This window comes from Salarias fasciatus, chromosome 2 (assembly GCF_902148845.1).
Source record: "Salarias fasciatus chromosome 2, fSalaFa1.1, whole genome shotgun sequence".
NCBI lineage: Eukaryota > Metazoa > Chordata > Actinopteri > Blenniiformes > Blenniidae > Salarias > Salarias fasciatus.
This window is the reverse complement of record NC_043746.1, coordinates 14,207,266-14,229,497: the sequence shown is the minus strand read 5'-3', so window position 1 is coordinate 14,229,497 and position 22,232 is coordinate 14,207,266. Positions and strand designations below refer to the sequence as shown.

The 22,232-nt window shown below is 42.1% G+C and overlaps 1 protein-coding gene across 3 annotated transcripts in view; it reads left to right on the top strand.

Annotated features, from left to right (window-relative positions):
• The window catches only part of diaph1 (diaphanous related formin 1), a 102,562-nt gene that overhangs the window by 40,639 nt on the left and 39,691 nt on the right, over positions 1–22,232 (top strand). For 2 of the 3 annotated variants that reach the window (XM_030106942.1, XM_030106934.1), the window contains 3 exons: positions 440–1,123; positions 3,534–3,648; positions 3,793–3,801. In XM_030106942.1, the coding sequence (XP_029962802.1) occupies positions 440–1,123; positions 3,534–3,648; positions 3,793–3,801 (808 nt within the window). The remainder of the gene's footprint in view (positions 1–439; positions 1,124–3,533; positions 3,649–3,792; positions 3,802–22,232) is intronic. The other variant, XM_030106950.1, reaches the window with a different exon arrangement.

Sequence of the window (22,232 nt, the reverse complement as noted above, 5' to 3'; positions counted from 1 at the left end):
TTCGTGGCTCACTTGCTTTTATTGAAAATGGCTTCCCTCCTGATACAGGTTCTGAAATCAGTATTCAATTGTTGCAATAATTTGATTTTCCCCTCACTTCTAATTCTGAAGTTTTCTTCCTCTTCAAAACTTCTCTTTGAATTCTCTGTGGACCTAATTCCATCTTGCTTTGGCTCTCTCTGCACCTTCTCCTTTTTTCTCCATCTCTCCCAAAGCTCAATCCTGCCCAAGCTCTGGCTAATCACTCATTCCCCTCTTTTGTTCTTTCTTTCTTTTGTTGGCATGGATATTTATTGGAATTGGAAATGCCAGTTCCATGCAAAATTAATGATAATGATAAAAATAGACCACATCCGGCCAGGACAGAATTCAGGATCCATTTACATACAGGAAAGAAAAGTATTTTGCACTACTTGTAACTTTTTTTTTCCTCCTGCAGATTGACAAACTGTCCAAGGATCTGGAAGAGGCCAAAACTAAGGTGGTGACAGTTACTGTTCCTGTGCCAACACCCGTTGTGCCTGCTCCACCACCCGCGCCACCTCTCCCAAGCCAGAATGCCACTATGCCTCCTCCACGTATGCCCCCACCTCTGCCAGGGCAAATAGGCATTCCTCCGCCACCTGCTTTACCGGGTCAGATGGGTGTACCTCCGCCACCTCCTTTACCGGGTCAGATGGGTGTACCTCCGCCACCTCCTTTACCGGGTCAGATGGGTGTACCTCCGCCACCTCCTTTACCGGGTCAGATGGGTGTGCCTCCGCCACCTCCTTTACCGGGTCAGATGGGTGTACCTCCGCCACCTCCTTTACCGGGTCAGATGGGTGTACCTCCGCCACCTCCTTTACCTGGCATGGGTGGACCCCCACCACCACCGCCACTCCCTGGCATGGGCGGGCCACCACCGCCTCCACCCTTACCTGGAATGGGAATTCCTCCACCACCACCGCCGCCTGGCGGTCCTGGTTTTCCGCCTCCGCCGCCAGCCCCAGGCATGCCCCCACCTCCACCGTTTGGCATGGGTGGCTGGGGTGCTCCCACTCCACCTGCTCTACCTTTTGGTCTGAAGCCTAAAAAAGAGTACAAGCCTGAGGTCCAGCTGAAGAGAGCCAACTGGAGTAAGGTCAGTTTGAGACCAACATTTCCCGATCATGTAAATATTAAGAGAATGACTGTAAAGTTGTGATGCCAAGATATCGAGAAGTAGTGACAGTTTAATTTCCTTGTTTGGCTTCATTTACTTTGCTGATGTTTAATCAAATTTCGCAGGATTGTGTGTCATATTGTGAGTTAAAACAAAACTGAGCGTTAATGCTGTGATGGTGATGCTCCATGTAAAACAAAAGAATACACTGGTTAAAGATATATGCCCTGTCATTAATGTCCTGACAGATTCATCGTCAGTTGTGTTCAGAAAACTTATCAAAGAGCCAGCCTTAATTATATCTCCCTAACTAAAGCACACATTTTTTTTCATTTTTGGCCAACTTAAAGTAATACTCCCTTTTCAAGTTATTCATTATACTTTCAATAACTTAAATTATAAAAAGTAAATAATAAAAACTGTGATTTTCACTAATCATTCACTGAATAGTGTATGCAAATCAGATTAATCCTCTATGCAAGTCACAAATTAATGGCAAGGTTTAACCAATTATCAGACGCAGCAAGGTACATACTAAACAAAGTCTCGACCACTTAGAATACAGAAGTCCTTGAATCAGCAATTAATCAAGTTATATTACCATATTTGTTGGTACGTATGACCCTGATTATAAGACAATACCCCCGCTTTGACTAGTTTAAAGCCTTGACAGTGCAACTATGCCTCAGATGTTTCCTCATAGCATACAATATTATATACCGTGTCAAGTTATTCAAGCCTATTCACAGATATTCAGTCTTACTGGTTGAACTGGCGCTATCGTCGCTGTTCCGCATGCTCCTCCTGTAGTGCGGCTTCTACGCCGCCAACCATAGTATTCCAGACAGTGTTTTTAAAAGCTTCAAGCATTTTGTTAGCAACATGCTGCCATCATTCCAAATGAAGAGTCTCTACTAAGGAAATTAAATTAGAAGTGTCTTTTACACAATTGAGCCACTGTTAGTAGTTTTTTTTCTTCCATATGGATCTAAAAAAAACGACTTGGAACCACAATTCATTTGGACCATGCATTTGTTTTTTTTGTTTTTATTCGCTAGATCTGTCACTAACCGATAGATGGGGTCTTGGTAGGTTGTGCCACAGATATTTAGTCAAGTTATGATTGCTTGTGATGATCTTGAGGCCAAAAAAATCTTAACAGTTTAAAAGTCAGCTGGCTGTCAGCCAATTGATTGTACATCAGTTACATATGCTTAAGCTGGTAGAACAAATTAATTGTTTACCTTCTGTGTCATTCTTCCACAAAACAGTTTGAAATAGCTCAGGGTGTGCCTTTGTCTGTGCACCGGTGAGATGAAGCTTTTACAGCGAGGTTCTGACCTAAAGTGACTTGCATACATACGTGTATCTCATGACTATGTGCTTCATGTTCTCCTCCTCCCTCTCATCTGTGATGGTTAAAACATCAAAACGACCCTCTGTCTTTCTTTAGCCTAAAGCTACTGTTTAATGGCTTCAGTAGACTTCATCAGCATTAAGCCTCTCGCTCTCTCTCTCGCACTCCCTCGCTCTCCCCCAACCCCCACCCCCCTGTTGGTCTGGTGAGAGTGTTTGACAAGGATGTCACAGAAATTGCTTTTTAATAAGCCTTCTTCTTTTAACTGCACCACTGAAAGATAATTAAATTGCTGCTAGAAAGGACGGTATTCTTTTGTAATTTAAATTAACTTTTTTTTTCCCTGGCTTGGTCTCATCCTCCTTTTTACATGCTCTCTTGCTTTCTTTTTGCTCCTTCAGCTCATTCCCATATCACATTTCCTTTCCTTGCTCTCTGTCTTTACTGTCCTACACCCATCCCTGAGGCTTTGTCCATAATGAAAGGCCTGATATCTGTAAACTTACTGCCCCTTCTTTTCACTCGCTCTGTTTTCCCCCTTCACTTTTTTCCTCCCTTGATAAGAAAATCCAGAGAGTAAATGGGGGAAAAAAGCATTCAATGTTAATTGTAACTTGTGAGAAAACTCCAGAGAAACCTTAACGGGGTAAAAAGAATGGGTGAGGGAAAAGTAAAACCTTATTTTCTTCACATATCTGTGTGTGAAGCTCAAGATGCTTTGTGGTAAAGACAGCGTGTGGCAATTAGAGAAAATGACTACTTCTTTGTACTCTCGCTTTCCTTTTGGTTCCTTTCTTCATCTCTTCCCCCGTCCTCTGCAATCATACCCCTGCCCCTTTCTTTTGTTCCATCGACGACTTCACCTGCCCATCTCATTGTTTGCCCAGGTGTACGGGTGACTGTTTTTTTTTTTTTTTTTGTCATGCGGCGTAGATTTGATGATGCTCTCGTTTAATAAATACTGTTCATGTCTCTCTGATCCACTTGGTCCTCCTGTGTTATACACTTTCTGTGTATGTCTTTCTGTTATAGATTGGACCCGAGGAGCTATCTGAGAACAGCTTCTGGATCAAGGCAAAAGAAGACCAATTCGAAAACGACGAACTCTTTGCCAAACTCACCTTAACCTTCTCTTCACAGACCAAGAGTGAGTTTGTGATCTGTGAATTTTTGCTGCTCATTGTCATCATGTTCTGTTTCACACTGATGAAGAGTATGTTGTTTTTTTTTTCTTTTTCCTGTCACTCGTCCCTCTTCCACATCTATTTAAATCCTGCCCTGTTTCCATCAGGCACTAAAGGTAAGAGTGTCACGCTTATGCTTCTCATTTAGTCCTTTTCACACGTCTTCTTCAGGCTTTCTCACGCCTTTTCTTCTTCAAAGACCTAACTACAGTTTTACATTATTCAAAAATGTGTCACAACAGCATCTCACATGAGGTCATAAATAAACCACACACCTGTCTCGGTGTGTGTGTGTGTGTGTGTGTTCATCTTCCCGTGTGCTCATCACTTATGCGGAGACACGCCACGGTGCTCACTCAACTGGGAGAGATGAGTTGAGACTCAGGGACAGAAGAGGAGATAGACAAAGTGATGTGGGTAGAGGGAGGGATAAGGAGAAGGTCACTTATGTTCTTTGACTAGCCACCTGCTGTCCTGGCACAAAGCGCTGACACACGAGTGTACGCTCTCTCACAAGCACACACACACACACACACACACCTGTCCACTTCTATCACCTTGTCCTAGTGTCACAGAGCCTTCTGCCCTATCTCTTCCATATTCAAATTGTAACCGGGACACAGGAAGTCACAGGCAGTGTGTGTGGGTGTGTATATAATTCTATCTGACCTTCAGATTCAGCCTCACTGCACAACACACACACACACACACACACACACACACACACACACACACACACACACACACACACACACTCAGGTCGTATACATAAACAGGAGTGTGCATGAACACATGAGCTGATGCTGGCTGTTGATTTAAATGTCAGCTTTGGCAGCTGTCCCATCTGCATTCACCTGTATGGCAACTCCGAGCGTCCGCCTGTCACTTCTTAGATTGACCCCCCCCTCCTCCCCTCCCCTCCCGCTCCCCTCCCACTCCCTTTGGCCTGTGCACCCATGCTTTTTCTTTTTATTGGCTAAGACAGCCGGCTGTTCTGGATGATGTCTAATAACCTTTTCTCAGTTCTGTACATAAAGACACTGGCCTTTTCACATTCCCACACCTGTCTGTTTGTGTGGATGAGAGTGGCGGGACGGAAAGGGGCAGTGGGCGGTGAGGGGTGGTAGGCTACTGGGTGCTGCTGATCTCTTTCAACATGCTCTAAAAAAAATTTTTATTCTTGATAGTTACGAATTAAACATGGTTTCGGATGGAATTGGGATTTCAGTTTATGAACATAACATGCTTTTATGTACATGTGCAACTGTGTGTGGATTCAGTCTGTTTGTTTTGGATTGTAGTTATGGAGGATGGATTTTCACTCCTTGTCCTTCATACTGCAGCTTAAACATATGGCTCAAGGTCTAATATATTACTCCTCAACCTCGCTATGCTTTTTTATACCCTTGACCTCTGGGAACTCAGCTTCATGCTTCCTCATCTTGCTTTTTCCTCTTTGTGTGCCAACCATTCTTCCTTACCACACTAAAAGCAGATCGACACCACACCAAGCCACCACTGACCTGCTCTGACCCGTCCTCCTCCTCCTCTCCATCAGCTGCCCCGCAGCTGGATTTAGGAGCACGCACACACCCACACAAAAAGCCAACTTATGGGGGGTAGTGTGCTCAGGGCAAGGTCAGAGGTGTTGACCTCTGCTGCTTGCACGAAGAGCAGAGAGCTGATGGTGAGAGACGCACCCTCTGGCTGCCCACAGCTCTTGTGGATACAATTCGGTTGTTTTGCACTCTTGCTTTGTGTGCACACACAAACACATGCACACACTACAGATGTATATTTAAGGTTTTGCTCTTTATCTATGTAGCAATTTTTATTATCAGCCCAAATGTCTATAACTGCCTAAATCTCTTTGTGCTCCTTCTGAAAACAGGGTGAAGTTCAGTTCATTTCAGGACATCGTTCTATCTTTCTGTTCTCCCTTCTGCTATTCAATATGTCAACATTTAACAAAAGAAATATGTCACACCATCTGGGGCATATTTATGTGATAATCGTTGTCACACACCAGGCTGCACAACCTGGAAAGAAAATGGCAACACAGGATAACAGACAGCCCAGAGTTGTCCTTTTTTTTTTTTTTTTTTTATATCTGCGTTTTCTGTAATGGGTGGAGTGATAATGCTTTTTCAAGATGACAGCAAATTTCTCAACTACATCAGATATTACTTTACACGTTTATTCAATAGCTAAAAAACAACCTGTGCATGCACAGGAAGAACATGCAACCTTCACGCATAAAGGCTATCATGCCTGAATTGAACAGAAGTGCTAACCACTATGGCATTAAAGTAACATAGCAAAGCCAATATAGAGAATTCATTCACTTTTCCTAAGTGTTTCTTTCTAGTTTCACACCTGATGCTGTTTCATTGCTTTTGATTAGTTATTGACATGCATGCATTACCGTTACGCAGGGGTGTTATTCATGTATTGATGTAAAACTGCCAAATGGCCATCTTATCCAGTCACATTATTTTAAGCTGTGTGAAAAGTCTTTTTATACCTGATAGCTTTTCATGCTTCCCACAGGTGAGCAAACTTTGTCGTCTTCTTAGTGAAAATGTGTTACACTATTTGCGAAACATAGAATTGAATGTGAGGCAAACAGTGAAGCATGTGACCGATCTACTCATTACAATAATTGTATGTATGCTTAATAATCACTCTACCAACATGAACTAAAATGGGAATTGAACATGGTAGTTCTAGTGAAGTCATCGTTATGTAATTGATGCGATTTAGCAACATTTTCATTGTTTTCTGTAAAAGAGAAGCCTTTAACCTCCCCTCCCCCCAAAAAACTTTTTTTGTCTGAATCTACTCTCCTTTTGTCTTTACAACATTCCAACTTTCTCATTTCGGCTTACCTCTGCAGCAACTTTTGCAACTGAGGCCGCTCAGTGCTGCGCTGATGAACATTTGATTTTTAAACAGAGTGGAAACACAAAGCCGTGCTGCTAGCATGGAAAATGAGGTAAAAATATGCTTTTTATAGTCCAGCAATAAATGAGATTCATGATTTTCAGATGTAGTGCCACCTCTACGAGTTGTTTGGACTTATTCTCAGACTTGCACGCAAGCTTCCTGATGCTTTTGTCTGTGGCCCAGTGTGTGTGAATGATGCCGCTGAATCAGGCTGTAGGGAAGATATATTTTATGTGATGCATGTCTGTGTTTTTCTGAAGATCTGTGCGACTGTCCATTATAAGTAAAACTTGGTATTGCATAAATCCTTAATGAAATGGCACACCACAGTGTATCATGTAGCTGAACTTCAATCTGCTCAGCTTAAGTACTTTTTGGAATATTTACAACAATGTGCAGACATTATTGCTTGTCAAATCAAGCTATTATATTTCCCATTGTTATGTTCCGCAGGTGTAAAGACTTATGCAAAGATGTGGTATACTACTTGGTTGTTTAGTGCTCCGTTTGTGTGAAGCAGTTGGTTTATGTGGAGTGTGCTTATCTCCGCATTCTCCCTTCAGCTACCGGTTCTTTATTTCCTTACTTTGAAGTGCTTGTGTTTGCCTTCTCCTTTTTAGTGTTTGTTTTCTACACCCTTTTCTTTTAATACCAATGAATAATATCAGTCGATCAGAGTTCAGCGGTTGTTTTTATGCATACCTTTTTGGGATCTGCAGCTGCACAAGGACAATGCAAGGATTTATACACGGATAATCATTTGTATGTGCGTGCGAGTGTGTGTTATATATCCTCAACCGTCCTTTCTCCACTCTTTCAGCCTCAGTGTTTGATAGCAGGTGCCTTTTGAAGCCGGCACCTCAGATAGCACAATTAGCAAAAGAATGAGGCAGACCGAAGGAGGTGGAGGTGGGTGAAATGAAAGAAAAAGTGAACAGAGGGAAAGACTTGGGCTTGGGGGAACGGTGGTGATTAATTTGATTCGGGAAAGAAAAGGGCCACGAGCATATATAGTTATTAATCCTCATAATGGGAGGATCATTTTCATATCCCAATTCTCCAGGCTTTACACCCGTCTCTCGACTGTGTGCCAGTCCCTATTGCTGTGTCTTTGGTCTGTTGTAATATGTCGTCCTCGTTTCTCTTTTTTGGAGTGCCTCCCACCCCAGAAAACCCTTTCTGATGCCATGCACTGTGTACGGCTACATAGCACACCTACACATGAAACTGCTCCTTCCTGTACACTTCCTATAAATTACAATCATGTTTATTGCGGATTAAGTCATGTTTTTCAGTGTGAGGCTGTCTCAGGAGAGTGGGTGGGTGAGCTCAGCCACATTTACCGACCAATTATAATAAGCCTTTTGATCTCCCTGTGTTCTGACTAAATCAATTTTCCTCTCTGTAGGTGTGTGTAGGTGTGTGTGTGTGTGTGTGTCCTCAGTAGGTCTGTGTGTGCGTGTCTGAATTCATGCACTTATTTTCTGACTTTTCTCTTGATTCTCCTCCATCCACTTTTCACCTTAATGAGCCACCAATCAGCTACAGAGTGCCCACTGTGTGGATGTTTGCACATAAGCCTGCCGGGGGCCGCACCAGGGTTGAAGGCCAATCAGTTAAAGAGATGAGAAATGCAATATATTAGCAGTAAAGACGAATAGGCATGACGTATTATGGTGTGGTGTTGATTACATCTTCTCGACAGACTTCGCTACATTTGCTGCTTGTTTTGTTGCGGTATACCAGCACAAGGTCATTGGAAGTTACAGAATAATTACCATGCTAATGAGATAACTTAAGCGCCTGCCCTTCTAGCCCAGTTGTTTACAATGGTCTACGTGCTGGACATGGACAAAAGTGTTGGCCATGTGACGACATGAAGTCTTGTCACTGTTGTAGGATGCTTTAAGCAAGCAGAGTGAGTTCATGGACTATTTTTCTTGCTAAAGGACAAGGCATTTAGATGTCTCTTCTCAATCTCTATCTTATGGCCTTTTGGCCACTGCTTGAGATTTTGCAGACCTGATGAATGCAGATTTTTGTTGAGATGAATAAGTGAGTGACTATGCTATTAGTTACAATAATCACAAGCCGTCATTTATTACCTGCAATGACCTTGGTTTGATCATAATGTCCAGTAGAAGGTGTTGTGTTTTGGGGGTCAAGGCAAAGAAATTACCTAATTGTTCACTGTGTGTGTTTGGTTCCTTTCATTTTTGCATATTACTACGAGGTTTTACATAACAGTTTGTGGGTTGTGTAGACTCAGGGCTGTTGTCTCCTGAGATTGCTTAAAATATGTACTAATAAGCCATTTAGCTGAGGAATGGGCATACTCTATTAAGCCATAAAAGTGTTTGTGTTCGCCTCTGCAATTGGACTAAATTAGTATTGGCTTTGAAAAGCGTGCGCATAATGTGTTTTAACTTGTCTGGGAGTATGTGTATATCTCTGTGTGTATGTTTGTACTTGTGTAGTCTGCAGTAGCCCTATTATTAAATTGTGAAATGTTCAGGCTGGGGCTGCAGAAAGAGAATGGGGTTAATGCAGGGGTCACTAATGCTGCATCAAGAGCTGGGGGAAATATGTTTTTTTTTTTTTTTCCCTGATTTATTCCATTTTTGGATGCAGACGCTTTTTATGTGCTCCGTTTCCTTTTCTCTCCATTTTTTTTTTTTTTTTTTTTTTTTTTTTTGCCATCCATGGTCACATGATTTGATAACAGTAGGTTTGTATTCAGTGGTGCTTGGGAGATTCATAAAACTGATCAGCTCCCTCTGTCCTTCACTGCCTCTTCTCTTATCCTCTCTGAGTAGCATCACAAGTTTTTTTTTTTGTCAATGTGCATGCAGCCAGCAGCGTTGCTAAGTTTCTCAGAGGTGGAATTGAAAGTCTTTCAGGGAAACCTCGAGGGTGAGGTTTTAATACCTTTATGCAATTAACAGACAGATTGTGAGTCACTACTACGTGATAACCTTGACACCAAATAGAATCGGCTCTGCTTAGTGCTCCTTCTGGTTCTTTTTACTCCTCATCCTGAGAAGGGAAACTCACTTTGGCCAATGGGGTTTCTGTGGTTTGGACAATGGTGAAGTTTTAACACCCAACCAGCGAGCTTTCTCTGACTGCAATCATTCCAGGTCCATTATGTGGATATTCACGTATTCATCCTGCGTGGTTAAGAATTAAATTTATTTATTTATTTATTTTTTTTTTCTTTCCCAATAGCAGCCACTTTTGAATTGTTACATTGATACCTGGGATGTGCCCGTATAGTTAGCACAAACATTCAATCTCCACTTCTACCTAAGTACTGAGATATTCAGCCTGATTCAACAGTGGCTTTCTAAACTGTGTGGTTGAAATCCATCATTTGTGGCACAGAACCTATGGCCTGAGTCCTGTTGGTACAAAATCTCATCCCCATCTCAGCACCTCCATACTCCATACAAACTGTACATTGCATGTTGAAAGCAGTAGTGGGCCACAATATTTGCTCAGAGCTGAGAAGCAGTCTATTTTCCCATGCAAACGCTCTCCTCTTACTGCTGCAGCGTCTCAAATTCAGTTGTAGACATAAATTGCAAAACAGGGCCTGCTGAATATAGGTTAGCTTTTTTTAAGGTGCTTTTTAAGTATGACCCGCAAATGGAATGTTTTTAGGTTGTTTTTGGTCTGTGTTTGTGTCTACCAGTGCTTAAGTTAAATCCAAACTATACCACTTAAGCCCTCAACGGTAGCACTGCATTAGGTTTGCTTTGCTTGCTCTCTAAGCCTTGTGTATTCTCAGTAAGGCAATAGCCAGAGCGTTCCCTCATTCACCATCTCTTTATGTTTACGGAACACCAGCGAAACGCTGCTTATTCATCAGGCCTTATCAGGTTCAAACACATCTGTGCATGCACACATTGGTTCTCACTGCCAACTGCAACGACTCACTTATATGCACAAACACAAGCATACACTAAAGCACACACATAGCATGTAGACAGTCACACACACACTTGCTCTTTTGTCCCGCTCATTCTCTTCATTCCATCCCTCTCTCCATCCCTCCCTCGTTACATTTTTCTCTCCACTGTTTTACATGCAAATGAGCTAAGTGTACTCATGCTGGAGCATTACCGCTGTGTGTGCCTAATCTCCTTGCTGCCTTTTCTCTTTCCTGGAGATTATCCTGTTTTTAGACGGAATAGGCCTTCTACGCTTCACTCGGCTCTTCTCCCAACCAGCCCGCCAGTCGGTCAGTTAGCCAGGCATCCAGCCTGCCAGCGTCCCGACGCCTCATCGCGCTACCATTACCATTTAAATGTTCTCGGTGGTTTGACAGCCGAGGTGCGCGTGCACGTGTGTGCACATGTGTGTACATGTAGAACCTTTGTAATCTCTGTGCATGTGTATGTTTAATTGAAGGATTGGCTGATAAGCTCAAGAGCTTGTAATAGATGCCAGGAATCCTGAGCGTGAGGGACTGCGTCTCTTTTCACCTCGGCCAAAAGGGAAGAAGCATGAACGGAGCGGGAGGGGTGTGTGGATGAAGGCCTATATGTATGCACACCTACAGTCTTTCCACCCACACTCCTCTTGGGTTTTGCTCCTCTTGGTCACAGCAGCATTCTCTTACTCCTCCTCCCCCTCAATCCAGCTCTGTTTTTCTGTAACATGTAGATTTTTTGTGTTCGACCAGCCTTTCTGAAGAGACAGGTAGAGGTGTTTCAGATTTGGTTGGAGGAAGCAGAAAAAAAACAAAACTGTGATTTGAAGTCCTGTTAATCACAAGCAATGGGGAAAGTAGTGGAAGGACTCAAATGGAACAAAGCGCAGATTCAGTCACCTTCTCTGAACGAAAGCTTTTCCCTCTGTTTGTTTATTCTCAATATCTAATACTTAATGTGGCAGCTTGCTCGCTCATACAGACACAAACACACCCTGCCACAGACTCACACAAGAGACGTAGCCCACTTTGATGTCACTGATAGCATACATGAAAAAATGGAGCAGTAAAGAGCAACAACTTCAAAGATGGATTTGACAAGATAGGAGCATTAACCCCATCTCCCTTCTACTTCTTCCCTCTACTGATTTCCTCATGTTTCTTATCACCGGCTGATAAAGGGATTCTAATGAAATGAGACAATGGATGAGGAGAGACCCGGGAGAACGATGGCAGCCGGTGTGTCTGAAGATAAACCAAACTAAAATGCGTACAGGCAGGGATAAATTGCAGCGATAGAAGCAATAGGAAATGTCCCTTAAAGTCCAAATCCTCTATCTCAGTCTAATTGTTCAGCAGTGGCCTTAAGCAACAACTAATTCATTCTTCGCTGAGTTATTAGGGTGCGGTTAGCCTTTTAGCCTTGTGTGCTTCACATCATGTCCTCAGGTTTCTCGCATAGCCACTTTTATTAAAACTTCCAGATTCATTCAAACTTCATGCACACTTGGTTAACGGACACATTATTACTTTATTTCCAGATGTGTTTTCAGACAGTTATGACCAATTTGAGCATGGTCAGGGTTGACATGAGCTGTGGGTCTGTAGGGTTTTTTTTTGTTTTTTTTTCCTACTCTGCCTCTGCACTGACCTGGGCCCCCATTTCTAGATGTGGAGGCTGTGTGTAATATGGATAACCCAGTGGCATTTACACCAGACACCAATGGTATTTACAAAGCTCGGTAGGGTAGGGCATGCTCCAGTTTCTGACCTTAATCTGCTACCAGTATCCGTGCGATGGTGTGTGGACTTAAATTATGTGTTTGTGTGCCGTGGATGTTTGGGCCGCGAACTTCGACTTACACTCTGACTTGACGCGAATGCAATTACGGTCTTCGTGCATCTGCTGCCTCGTCAATTACAGTTGGTCTGTTTCCATGTCATTGTGTTTGTAGCTGTCTGTTTGTTTGTGTGTGTGGTTTCCAGAATCCCCTGCTCGGTTACTCAGTATCTGCGTGTGTCATGTTCTGTAAGACGTGGGTTCTGTTTCGCCTGGCAGGCACCTTAATTTTTTACTGCGTTATGTGGTACACTACAGCGTGCCGCATGAAAGTGTACATCTGCACCCTCTCCTGCTCTCGCTTCCTCGTTACTCATCTACCTCCCCCGTCTTCCTACTCCCCCACCACAACGAGCACCCTACCTACACGCCTCTTGCCACACACTTGTGGCCGCCTAATCAAAGCAAGGAGCTCTCTGGATTAGCACTTGAGAAACCTCCCTAAAGACATTCATTCATTTTTGACCATTTTCAGGTACTTTCTTTCCTTCTACCCTCCACCTCCTCCTTCCTCGCTTTGAATTTTTAACCTCCCCACTGAATAAGAGATGTGGCCATCCTCATGGGGGAAGAAAAGTTGGAGGCAGGGCAAAGATTGAAGGGAGGGGGGGGAGGTAGAAGGGAAAAGGTTGTCCCTAAACACGCTTTCACATTTATCCCCTAAAAACTCTACTCTGTGTACTCAATAATGCATGGCCAGCTCTCACTCTCCATTCCCTTCCCCCTCCTCTCATTCCTCTCTTCCTTCATCTCCTTCATCTTCCTCTTGTTGGTTCCCCAAGCGCTCATCACTTCACCCAGCAGATTAACTGCAGGGTGAAACTGAAACTGGCAAATCAGGGTGATGGTAGCAGAGCATTGGGGACTAACAGTAAGAGAAGAAAGAGCGAGAAAGCAGATGAGTCATTTGTCATTGTGCGACTGGAGTTCTTACTTTAAGTATGGATCTGACTGAGTGGGCTTTGAAGTTGTACTATTTCAGAGGGGCAGCAGAGCTTGACTGGGCCTCCAAATTGGATTCGGACTCCAACTGAAACCTCCAAAATTTTATCTCCACTTGAAGAAAGCCTGTGGAGTGCCTAAACCCCGCTGAATTTTTTAATCATTTTTTTTTTTTTCCCAGCTTGTTTTCATTTTCACAGACAAAACCATTCCAGCCAAACCTCAAATCTGTCTGTCACAGTTTTTCTTTTTTTTTTTTTTTCCCCCAGTCACAAATATAGAATATTATGGCCACAGCACTGCCTTGATGTGTGCTCATAACAAAAAATAATCCCACAAAGGTGTGAAACAGTGGCATTTCATTTGAGGCTACGAACAATCATACATGACACATACACTGCCTCATATAAGCAATGCAAGCTACAGCCGTTGTGTATACACTGCGTCTGCTTCCTCTTTTGAAGGTATTCCACTTGAAAGTGTGTTGTTTGCCAGCACTGTTACATTGTCAACGTGTAGTGAGCGTTGCGAAGTTTCCCGCTCAGGACTTGTTGTGCATGCACATGGTGTCAGCAGCCACTGCTGTCTGTTTGAGTGAATGAAGTAGTATGCTCGAGACTTCTAAAGATCTCTCCAAGAAGGCTTTTTCATGTCTATTCTTGAAAGTGAGAGTTTGTGCTTTCAAACTTTCATGTTGATTTTTTTCCCCCCTGCTCTGAAGTATTCCTATCTCGCAGATTTTTTTTTTTTTTTTTTCAAATCTTAAAAGATGGTGGTTTCATACTGCAGGAGCAGTGGACTGTAACAACCTTACAACTACTAATAATATTAATAATGACAAGTGCGAAACCAAAATATTGACTGATTTTTAAAATGACTCTCCAGTGAATAAAATATGTGCATTGTGGCTAAAGATTGGTTTCTTTCTAGAAAAATGGTAAAATCAACACTGTTTTTGAATGTTCTCTTTAAAGAGATTCAGTATTCTACAGCTTCCTGCATGGAGCTACAAACATGCTGCTGTCCCTTTCTTCTCGATGGAAAAACCACCAGCAGCACTGGATGCAGCGCTTCAGCATTTTAAGAGAAAAAGTTGGTTTAAAAAAATAGTGTTTGTTGGCTCACAAGGTAGTTGGCTAACTTAAGGAAGAGGAAAATCTTACCGCCATTATTGGAAAGTGCAGATTTCTGGCGGCTCCATTGACGATAACAAGAATGCTGTGTGATTGAAGGCAGTTGAAAGGCACAAACATGAAGGCTACTGCATTGTTTACTCATAAAAAGCCCCAAAACATACAGAGGCAGACGGTAGTAGGTGTGAAGGTTCACACCTTCCTTCTGAAATGAAAGTTTGCCTTGAGAAGTCAATATATCAGTTTTTGTTGCTGTACTGAAGTTCAAAAATTAAAGTCCCCATCCTCTTAAATTGTGTATTTTTTTTTTCTCTCCTCCTTGTTTTCATTGCTGGTGTGCTTCACGGTGCAGAAAGATTTATTTACAGAGTTTAAGACTTCAAGGTTGTTTATACTGCCATCTCCTGAAGGAGGAAAGTTTTTTTTTTTTGTGTGACTTGAATTCTAATTTACAGGGGTGGGGCTTACAAGCATATTTCGTATCATCACAAATATATTGAAAATCATTCTCTACATTTAGGCTTACACAAATACCCAATGTACTATGGTCCTCCAGTGTAATGTCGAGACTGAAATAGAAATGCTTTTTGTATAGAGAATTTATATTTGCATCATCACAGATTGCCTCATTTTGAGAGAGAAATGTAACGAAATGTCCTTTTGAGTCTCTTTCTTTGTTGTAAGCCATTTCAGACACAATATTTGATTCAAAGTGACTTCAATTTCTTCCAGCATGAAATATATCGAGTCTTCTATATAACATATTTAATAACATCATTGCTTCCAAGACAGCTGTGAATGCTGTGTTTGAAACATGCAGGTGCTCTTTGGAACAAAGGAGAGATTGTTGTCAAAGATACAGATGGCTAGAGACTAATCTTGGCTCAGCAGATGAGAAGATGGACGGCGTTATTGAAGGTAGAGTGAAGGAGAGAGGTGCAGAATGAATGAGGCGCAGAGAAGGACGAATAGTGGCAGGAGTGATCTGTATACGATTGAAGAGAGCACAGAGGGAGAGCAGGAAAGAATGACAAATTATCAAAAGGCCAGGAGACATGAAGGAACTGCTGTGATTGAAGAGGTGGATATGGGAGAGAGGTAAAGTAAGGAAAGTTAGTTAAGTTAGCTCTGAGAGTGAGAAAAGGTGAAATAGAAGCACCAGGTCAACTCCAGGTGTCTTAACATATTACTTGCTGGCTCTTGTAATCATTTGTAGTAGGTCTGAAAGCCCAGCAGGAAAGTTGACACTGCTGCGCTTAACAAAAGGTGACTTCATCAACGTGTGCGTCCTACTTGCCCTTTTCTCTGCCAGCATAGTTTATGTGAGAGACCTTTCTGACGTTTAATCTTTTCCTTACACTGTGGTGTTTCTTTGTCTGTGCTGTTTGTCTCTGTGACATCAAATACGTCACAGCGAGAACGTCTGGCAGCGTTTGGAGAGTAGAACGAGGAAAGGGAAGTGGATATTCAGGGGGGAGCCAAATAGGTTATTTAGGGCTCTGTACTTAACTGTACACAGTTAGCGGTCAGTCTGCACACACCACGCACACACTAACCCACAGGGCTTCCTTAGAGATTGTCTGCTTAATACTGCATAGCACTTAGAGGCATCAACAAGCCCCGTGGTGCTCCACTGAGGCGAAGAACGCATGAAAGCATGCTAATTCCCCCCATCGCACTCCATCTTTTCCTTTGTGACCCCCCTCTTCCATCTATCCATCACCCCACTTCCACTTTCTACTCCTCCAAATCTCCTCTGGAGCTAGCACAGTTTAATGAGCACAAAGAACACAACATATTGTGCCCAGTGACAATACAGTGTCACATGATATGAAGTTAGACTGTTATCTAAATGTAGGTAGTTTTCCGGTTATCCTGTTTGAATTTGTAGCATTAGAATTTTTTTTTTCATATATCCCAGAGAATATGTTTCATTTCATCTACCGTACTAAAATTTGTAGAGTAAAAGTTTGGTAATTTTATGATTTGTCGTTCTCATAGTTGCTTGTAACGTAAATTCTTGAACGTGAGCTTGAAGTATTGTCATTAGTTTTTTTTTTTTTTTTAGTCCCATGTTGCTCATTGTAGGAAGTAATAAGTCACAAGATTTTTAAAATCAGACTGTAGGAACCCTAAGGAGGAAATGCTGATTGTTTTTTCTCTTTTGGAGGCTCCCTCCCGTAGTCACCACAGCACATTATGTGATAGACAGGTTTGCCGACATGCTCTCTTGTTGCTCTTGCTTCTCTTGCAATATGAAAGTGCTGGAAAACAGCACTTAGTTTTTGAATACAGCTGTTAGGAGGGAGATTTACGCAGTCTTCTACACAAACAGACGAAGATTCCTGGTGCTGTCTTGTCTATTCTTCTGCATGCACGCATGCAAACATACATGCTCTAAGTGAAGTGAGTAAAAGCTTTAGAATCTTGCTCTTTTTCCGTTGGACTTTATGGATGGTAACCACATGTCGCCGTATCAACATTTTGCTTTTCTTAGTGACTATTTATCCTGGGATATATCACTCAAGTGTTTTCCACAACATCTTTGTGATGTGTATGGATGTCGCCTGTAACTCAGGTGCTAGTGTGGCCCGTCTCTCAAGAGGAATGTTAGTTTCAATTCCCCATCTCCCTCTGCCCGCATTTTAAAGTGTCCATGAGCAAGGCACAGAACCCCAAATTGCTTCCAATGGATGGATTTTGCATGGCAGCCACCTCCATTAGGGTGTGTGTGTGTGTGTGTGTGTGTCAATGGGTGAATATGATTAACAGTGTAAAGTGCTTTGGGGAATTCCAAAGCAGTGGGAAAGCACTATATGTGAATTCCATTTACTTTGTTTTCTGCTATGCATATTTAATATGTTGACAATATCTGTGTTTACATATTGTGAATAGCTAAAACAGCCATGCACTGTATACCAGGGATTTATTGATCCATACTTGATCATCATACTGCAGTCCCTGCAGCTGCTGTGCGGTGATAACGTTCTTTACTTTTCAGAACTTAGACTAATTTTATTCAGTAACTGTACACATTCTTGAAAATTCAAGTGGAGGAGTAAACAGAAAAGAAAGTTACTTTCTTGTACTGAACACTTCTCAACTCATCTACAAAGTGAAATAGAACATAAAATGAATTCATTAGTGTTGGTTTCCTTCGACTGCTCTCGTTTTTATTCCAGACTGCAGTATAATGCAGAGCACATCACATGGGACAGTTTGTGTGGCAGCTTTCAAACCAAGTATCTGTGTGTCGGGGGACTTGTGTCTGTTATGTAGTAAGCATTTTTTCCCCATGCGAGCTCGCACTTAGAATGTGTAAAGTAATGCTAAGAGTTTTCGCCACTTGCCACAATAATTCATAAGCATCCGAGGGCCTCCTTGCACATTCGTGCGCGTGTCGTACAGGACACATTGTGTATGTATGAGAAATGGTGTGAGTGAAAGAGTGAATGGATAAGAGTGTATTTCTGTTTATGTCACAAGGGACCACTGACACTTTCAGCTTCATTTCCCAACATCATGTAACTGAGGACAGGGCAGCTTTATGAGGACGTGAGCTGAAAAACGGCAATGTGACATCCTAGACACACACACACACACACACACACACACACACACACACACACACACACACACACACACACACACACCAGGGCAGACGGGAGGAATCCTGTCCTCGTCATGCTCTGTGCCATAATCCAGTTTAGAAGGATTAATTAGGAATTAAGGAGTGTAATGTTATCAGTGCATGATCCATTCGCACACGTGCACACTTGTACGTTCTCACGTATTTTACTCTGAATGTGTATATAGGGCACGGATTATTCCAAACTGAGAGATAACTTTTTTTTTTAATTTACTTTTACAACTACTTTTTAATTTTTCATATTCTCTCTGCCCTTTCATCCCCATTTTCTGACTGCCTCACATATTATCATCCTTGTTAGTTAATACAGTCTCCTCTTCATTTATCTTCACACTGATTTTTTTTTTTCCTCTTCAGCTTTCTTCAGTTTGTGTGTTTTAGGAACATCCATAAAATAACTTTTTTCTGCCTTCTTCGTGGCCTTGTTTTCAGCTTCTCCTTTCTGTGCTGTGTGCCACCATTATCCTGTCTTTTAAGGTCTTGTGTAGGCTTTCATTCAGTGCTTTCATCCTTGCAGCCGAGCTTTGTCAAAGAGAGAAAGATGAGAGAGATTTCTATAGCGGTGCTACTCTTTCAAGAAGGCTACAGCATTCAGGTGTGCCTCTCTGGATGTCCATTTTGTGTCTGGCTTCCCATTTTTCATATTTTTTTCTTTATTCCCATGTGAAAAGTGCGATTGGGGAGCCATGCTACTTATAGTTGCTTGACTCAAGTCTCAGCCTCTTTGCAGTATGGAGTAGCTCTGCTTTCAGACGCGACTTGAGTGGCTTACCTTTGTCCTTGAGACGATGCTTTCAGTCATCTTGTTTTAGTTTTTCCCAACTTGTGCAGCCATGTAATTTCTCATTTGTGATTGTGTGCACTTGTATGCCCATACTGTTTGTGCGTTATCTTGCACAGCGATTTTAAAGATAGATTGGTAGATGAAAGGCAGTAAAAAAAGTTTGAGAAAAACAAGGCAAATTCAGTCAGACAAAAAAAAAGAGAGAGAAATACAATGCACGACAAGGTTGTTTATGTCTGCATGAGTCTTTCCTGGATGTAATTTTCTCTGTGGGCCTGCCTGTCTGAATCAGTGACGTGTGTGTCGATAGTTCCTTAGGCAGACGGTAATGATATTGTTTTTATTAATGCCTGATTAAATTTTTAGTGTGGCTGCTGGAACTCTTGGTGCCTTTACAGCTCGATGCCTCTGTGAGCCCACAACCCTCCAAACACACGAATACAAAACAATGCCCACTCCCTTCTTTGCTTTCAACAAGCATTTGAATTTGTCCAAATAACAGTAGAATTGGTATCCATCATCCTGTGACCACTGTGCTTACCACTATCTATTTTGTCCATATTTTCATGTCTGTGATTTATGCTCCTGTTCTTTGTCTCCTTTCTGAAGCTGTCTGCTCTTCCCTCCATCCCCCTTTCCTTTCTCACTGTCTGCCACCTTTTTGTCTCACTTGTTCCCTCTGGCGCTATTGGCAGCACTCTGTCTCTGTCAGGTGTGTGCGAGATAGCCTTCACGCCATTGACTTGAAGGAGATAGACTTTTGGATGCCTCTCTTCAACTGATTCCTTAACTCTTCGTTTTCTGAGCGACATACCAGGCTCTTGTTCTTGTTCTCTGTATTTATCATTGAAACCTATTACGAGCTCTGTTGTTGTATAATGTATACTTGTTCCTTAGAAGTGTGCTGATACATTGTTAGATTAATTGCTATGCGACCAGTAAAGATTAAATTAAGATTCATTAATGTTCAAAAGCTTTATTTTTTCATAATATTTAAAGGGCAGGAGTACAACTGCTGCCCGCGGAACTAAAGTAATAGTCACCACCCGGACACCTCAAGGGACGGACCAGGTGAATATTGTAGTAACTACAGTTGCAGAGGCCACGGTTTCATGGCCTTTTCAATTAAAATGTTCTCCTTTATGTTTTCGTGGGAAACCGAACTGATTAATTCTGGTTTAACTCTCGGAGGTTGGGAAGGGAACTGATTGGACAGCGGGCTAAGTTGAATTATTTACATCTACTGGATATAAACAAGTTCCGCTACCTGTGTTTTTTTCTTGCTTTCTTTCTCAGTACATTTTGATACTACAGCTTTAAAAAGTTTTTCAATTTTTATGTTTCCGTCCGTCGTTCTTTTCATCACGCCCATTTCTTCAAAGGCGCTCATTAAATAAATTGTCTCAGAGTCCGATGCTGGCTGCGGGCCGCCATTTTGGAATATGTGTGTATGCTCCTGGAACAAGCGTGAGCAGAATGACAGCAGTAAGTGCTAAGGGCTCCTACCCTGTTCCTGTAGAGCCCCTGTCCAACATGTTTTAGCTTTATTCCTGCTTCAGCTCTCCTGCTTGCATTGACAGGCTCATTACTGGGCCTTGCTAGGTGCTTTGATTGTGTTTTGGCCAAAGTTGTATTTGTGTCTAGACATACTCATGGCACATCAGAGGCTGTCCTAAAATTGAACATCAGTCAAACAGTGGAACAGTCTAAGCACAGATAATTTGACTCGATAAGTTAGATGGGTTTTCTTATCATGAATTCACCTCACTTGCAGTTTCATTGATGATAGTAACTTTAAGAAAAGGGAGGGCCAAATACACTAGTGTGGCAGTGATAAAGTTTACACCACAAAGTAGTTGGTTTTTATGAGTTGGTTTTCGTAGTAATCCAAAAAGTTTCTAAAGCTAACTCAGAACAACAAACTTTATGACCTCATTTGGTGATTCTTCAGCCAATAAGAGAAGAATTTGAACCTGGCTCACAGTTTTGGCCTGGATATGTTCATCTTTTACCTAAATGCTGCTTCTTTCAAAAAGAAGCATTATTTCTTTAAGCTTGTTTAATCAAATAAGAAAATTCATAATGAGTTATTTCACATCAGTCCATCCTTCCACCTTCCCTCTGTGTACCACATTTTACAACTTAGGGTCATGGGAAGTCGAGTTAGATCCCCAAATCCCAGACTATACCCTAACTGGGTCGCCATGCACACGCGTTGAATTTAGAGTTACCAATTAGCCTCAAACCCATGTGTTGAGACTATGGAAACTAGAGTACGCAGCGAAACCCACACACAGGGAGAACATGTAAAATCTGCACAGAAAGGTCAGAGCTGAGGTTTGAATCGGGGATTATTCTCACTGTGAGAAAAGGCTGCTAACCACTCCACTGCCTCGCAGCCCTCTGGTTAACCTCCATGAGCTGGAAGCTGCACATGGCCCGAGATGTAAATTTTAATTCTCAGCTGGATAAATAGTCCTTAACTTAAAGGACTGGGTATCTCATCATTCATAGCTCTGTGACATTCTGGAAAAAACCACAAACCCACATTTTAAGTGTCATTTGGTAAAGACATTGCTCAAAGGGCATGAATGTATATTTAATTAAAAAGCATTGTTAATAACATGAATTATTCATATGAATGTAGGCTCTTTCTAAATATTTTAACTTTACATGAATTAGCTATCACATAAGAATTGTACATTCTCATCGGAGAATATTTTCTTTGTTAAATAGGCAAAGCTGTGTTTGGATGAAATTTGAGGTTTTGTGTGTATTTGTGTGAGTGTGTGTGAAAGAGAGAGAGACAGCGAGACTAAAGCAAGAGTAACAAGGCCAGCTTTGCCTCCGGGCTGTTTGGCCCCAAACTCTCATCAGCCTGCTGGTCCTGAAACACACAACCTTCTGCCCCTTGCCACTGTATAACCACACACAGACAAATATACAACACCACCAACGCATGAGCGTACAAAAGGACCCGCACATGCGTCCTTAACACACAAAGTTGGTGACTAAACCATCTTCTCCATCTTTTACTGTCATCCTTCTTGTTTTATCAGTGCATTCCATCTTCTTTTATCCACCTCCCTAATCTGTCTGTGCCTTTATCAGACACTTTCTATTCCCATATCGTGCCTTTGAGATGAGCTTTTTTTTTTTTTTTGCTCCTCCACTCCCTTCATCCATATCTCGTTTGCTCGCACACCCATACATCCACCAGCTTTAGATTACTTTAAGAATGTTTCTCGTCCCCCCTTCGTTTCCATTTCTCTGTCGGTCTCCATCCCTCTACCCCCTCCCCGTCTCTTCCCTCTCCCCT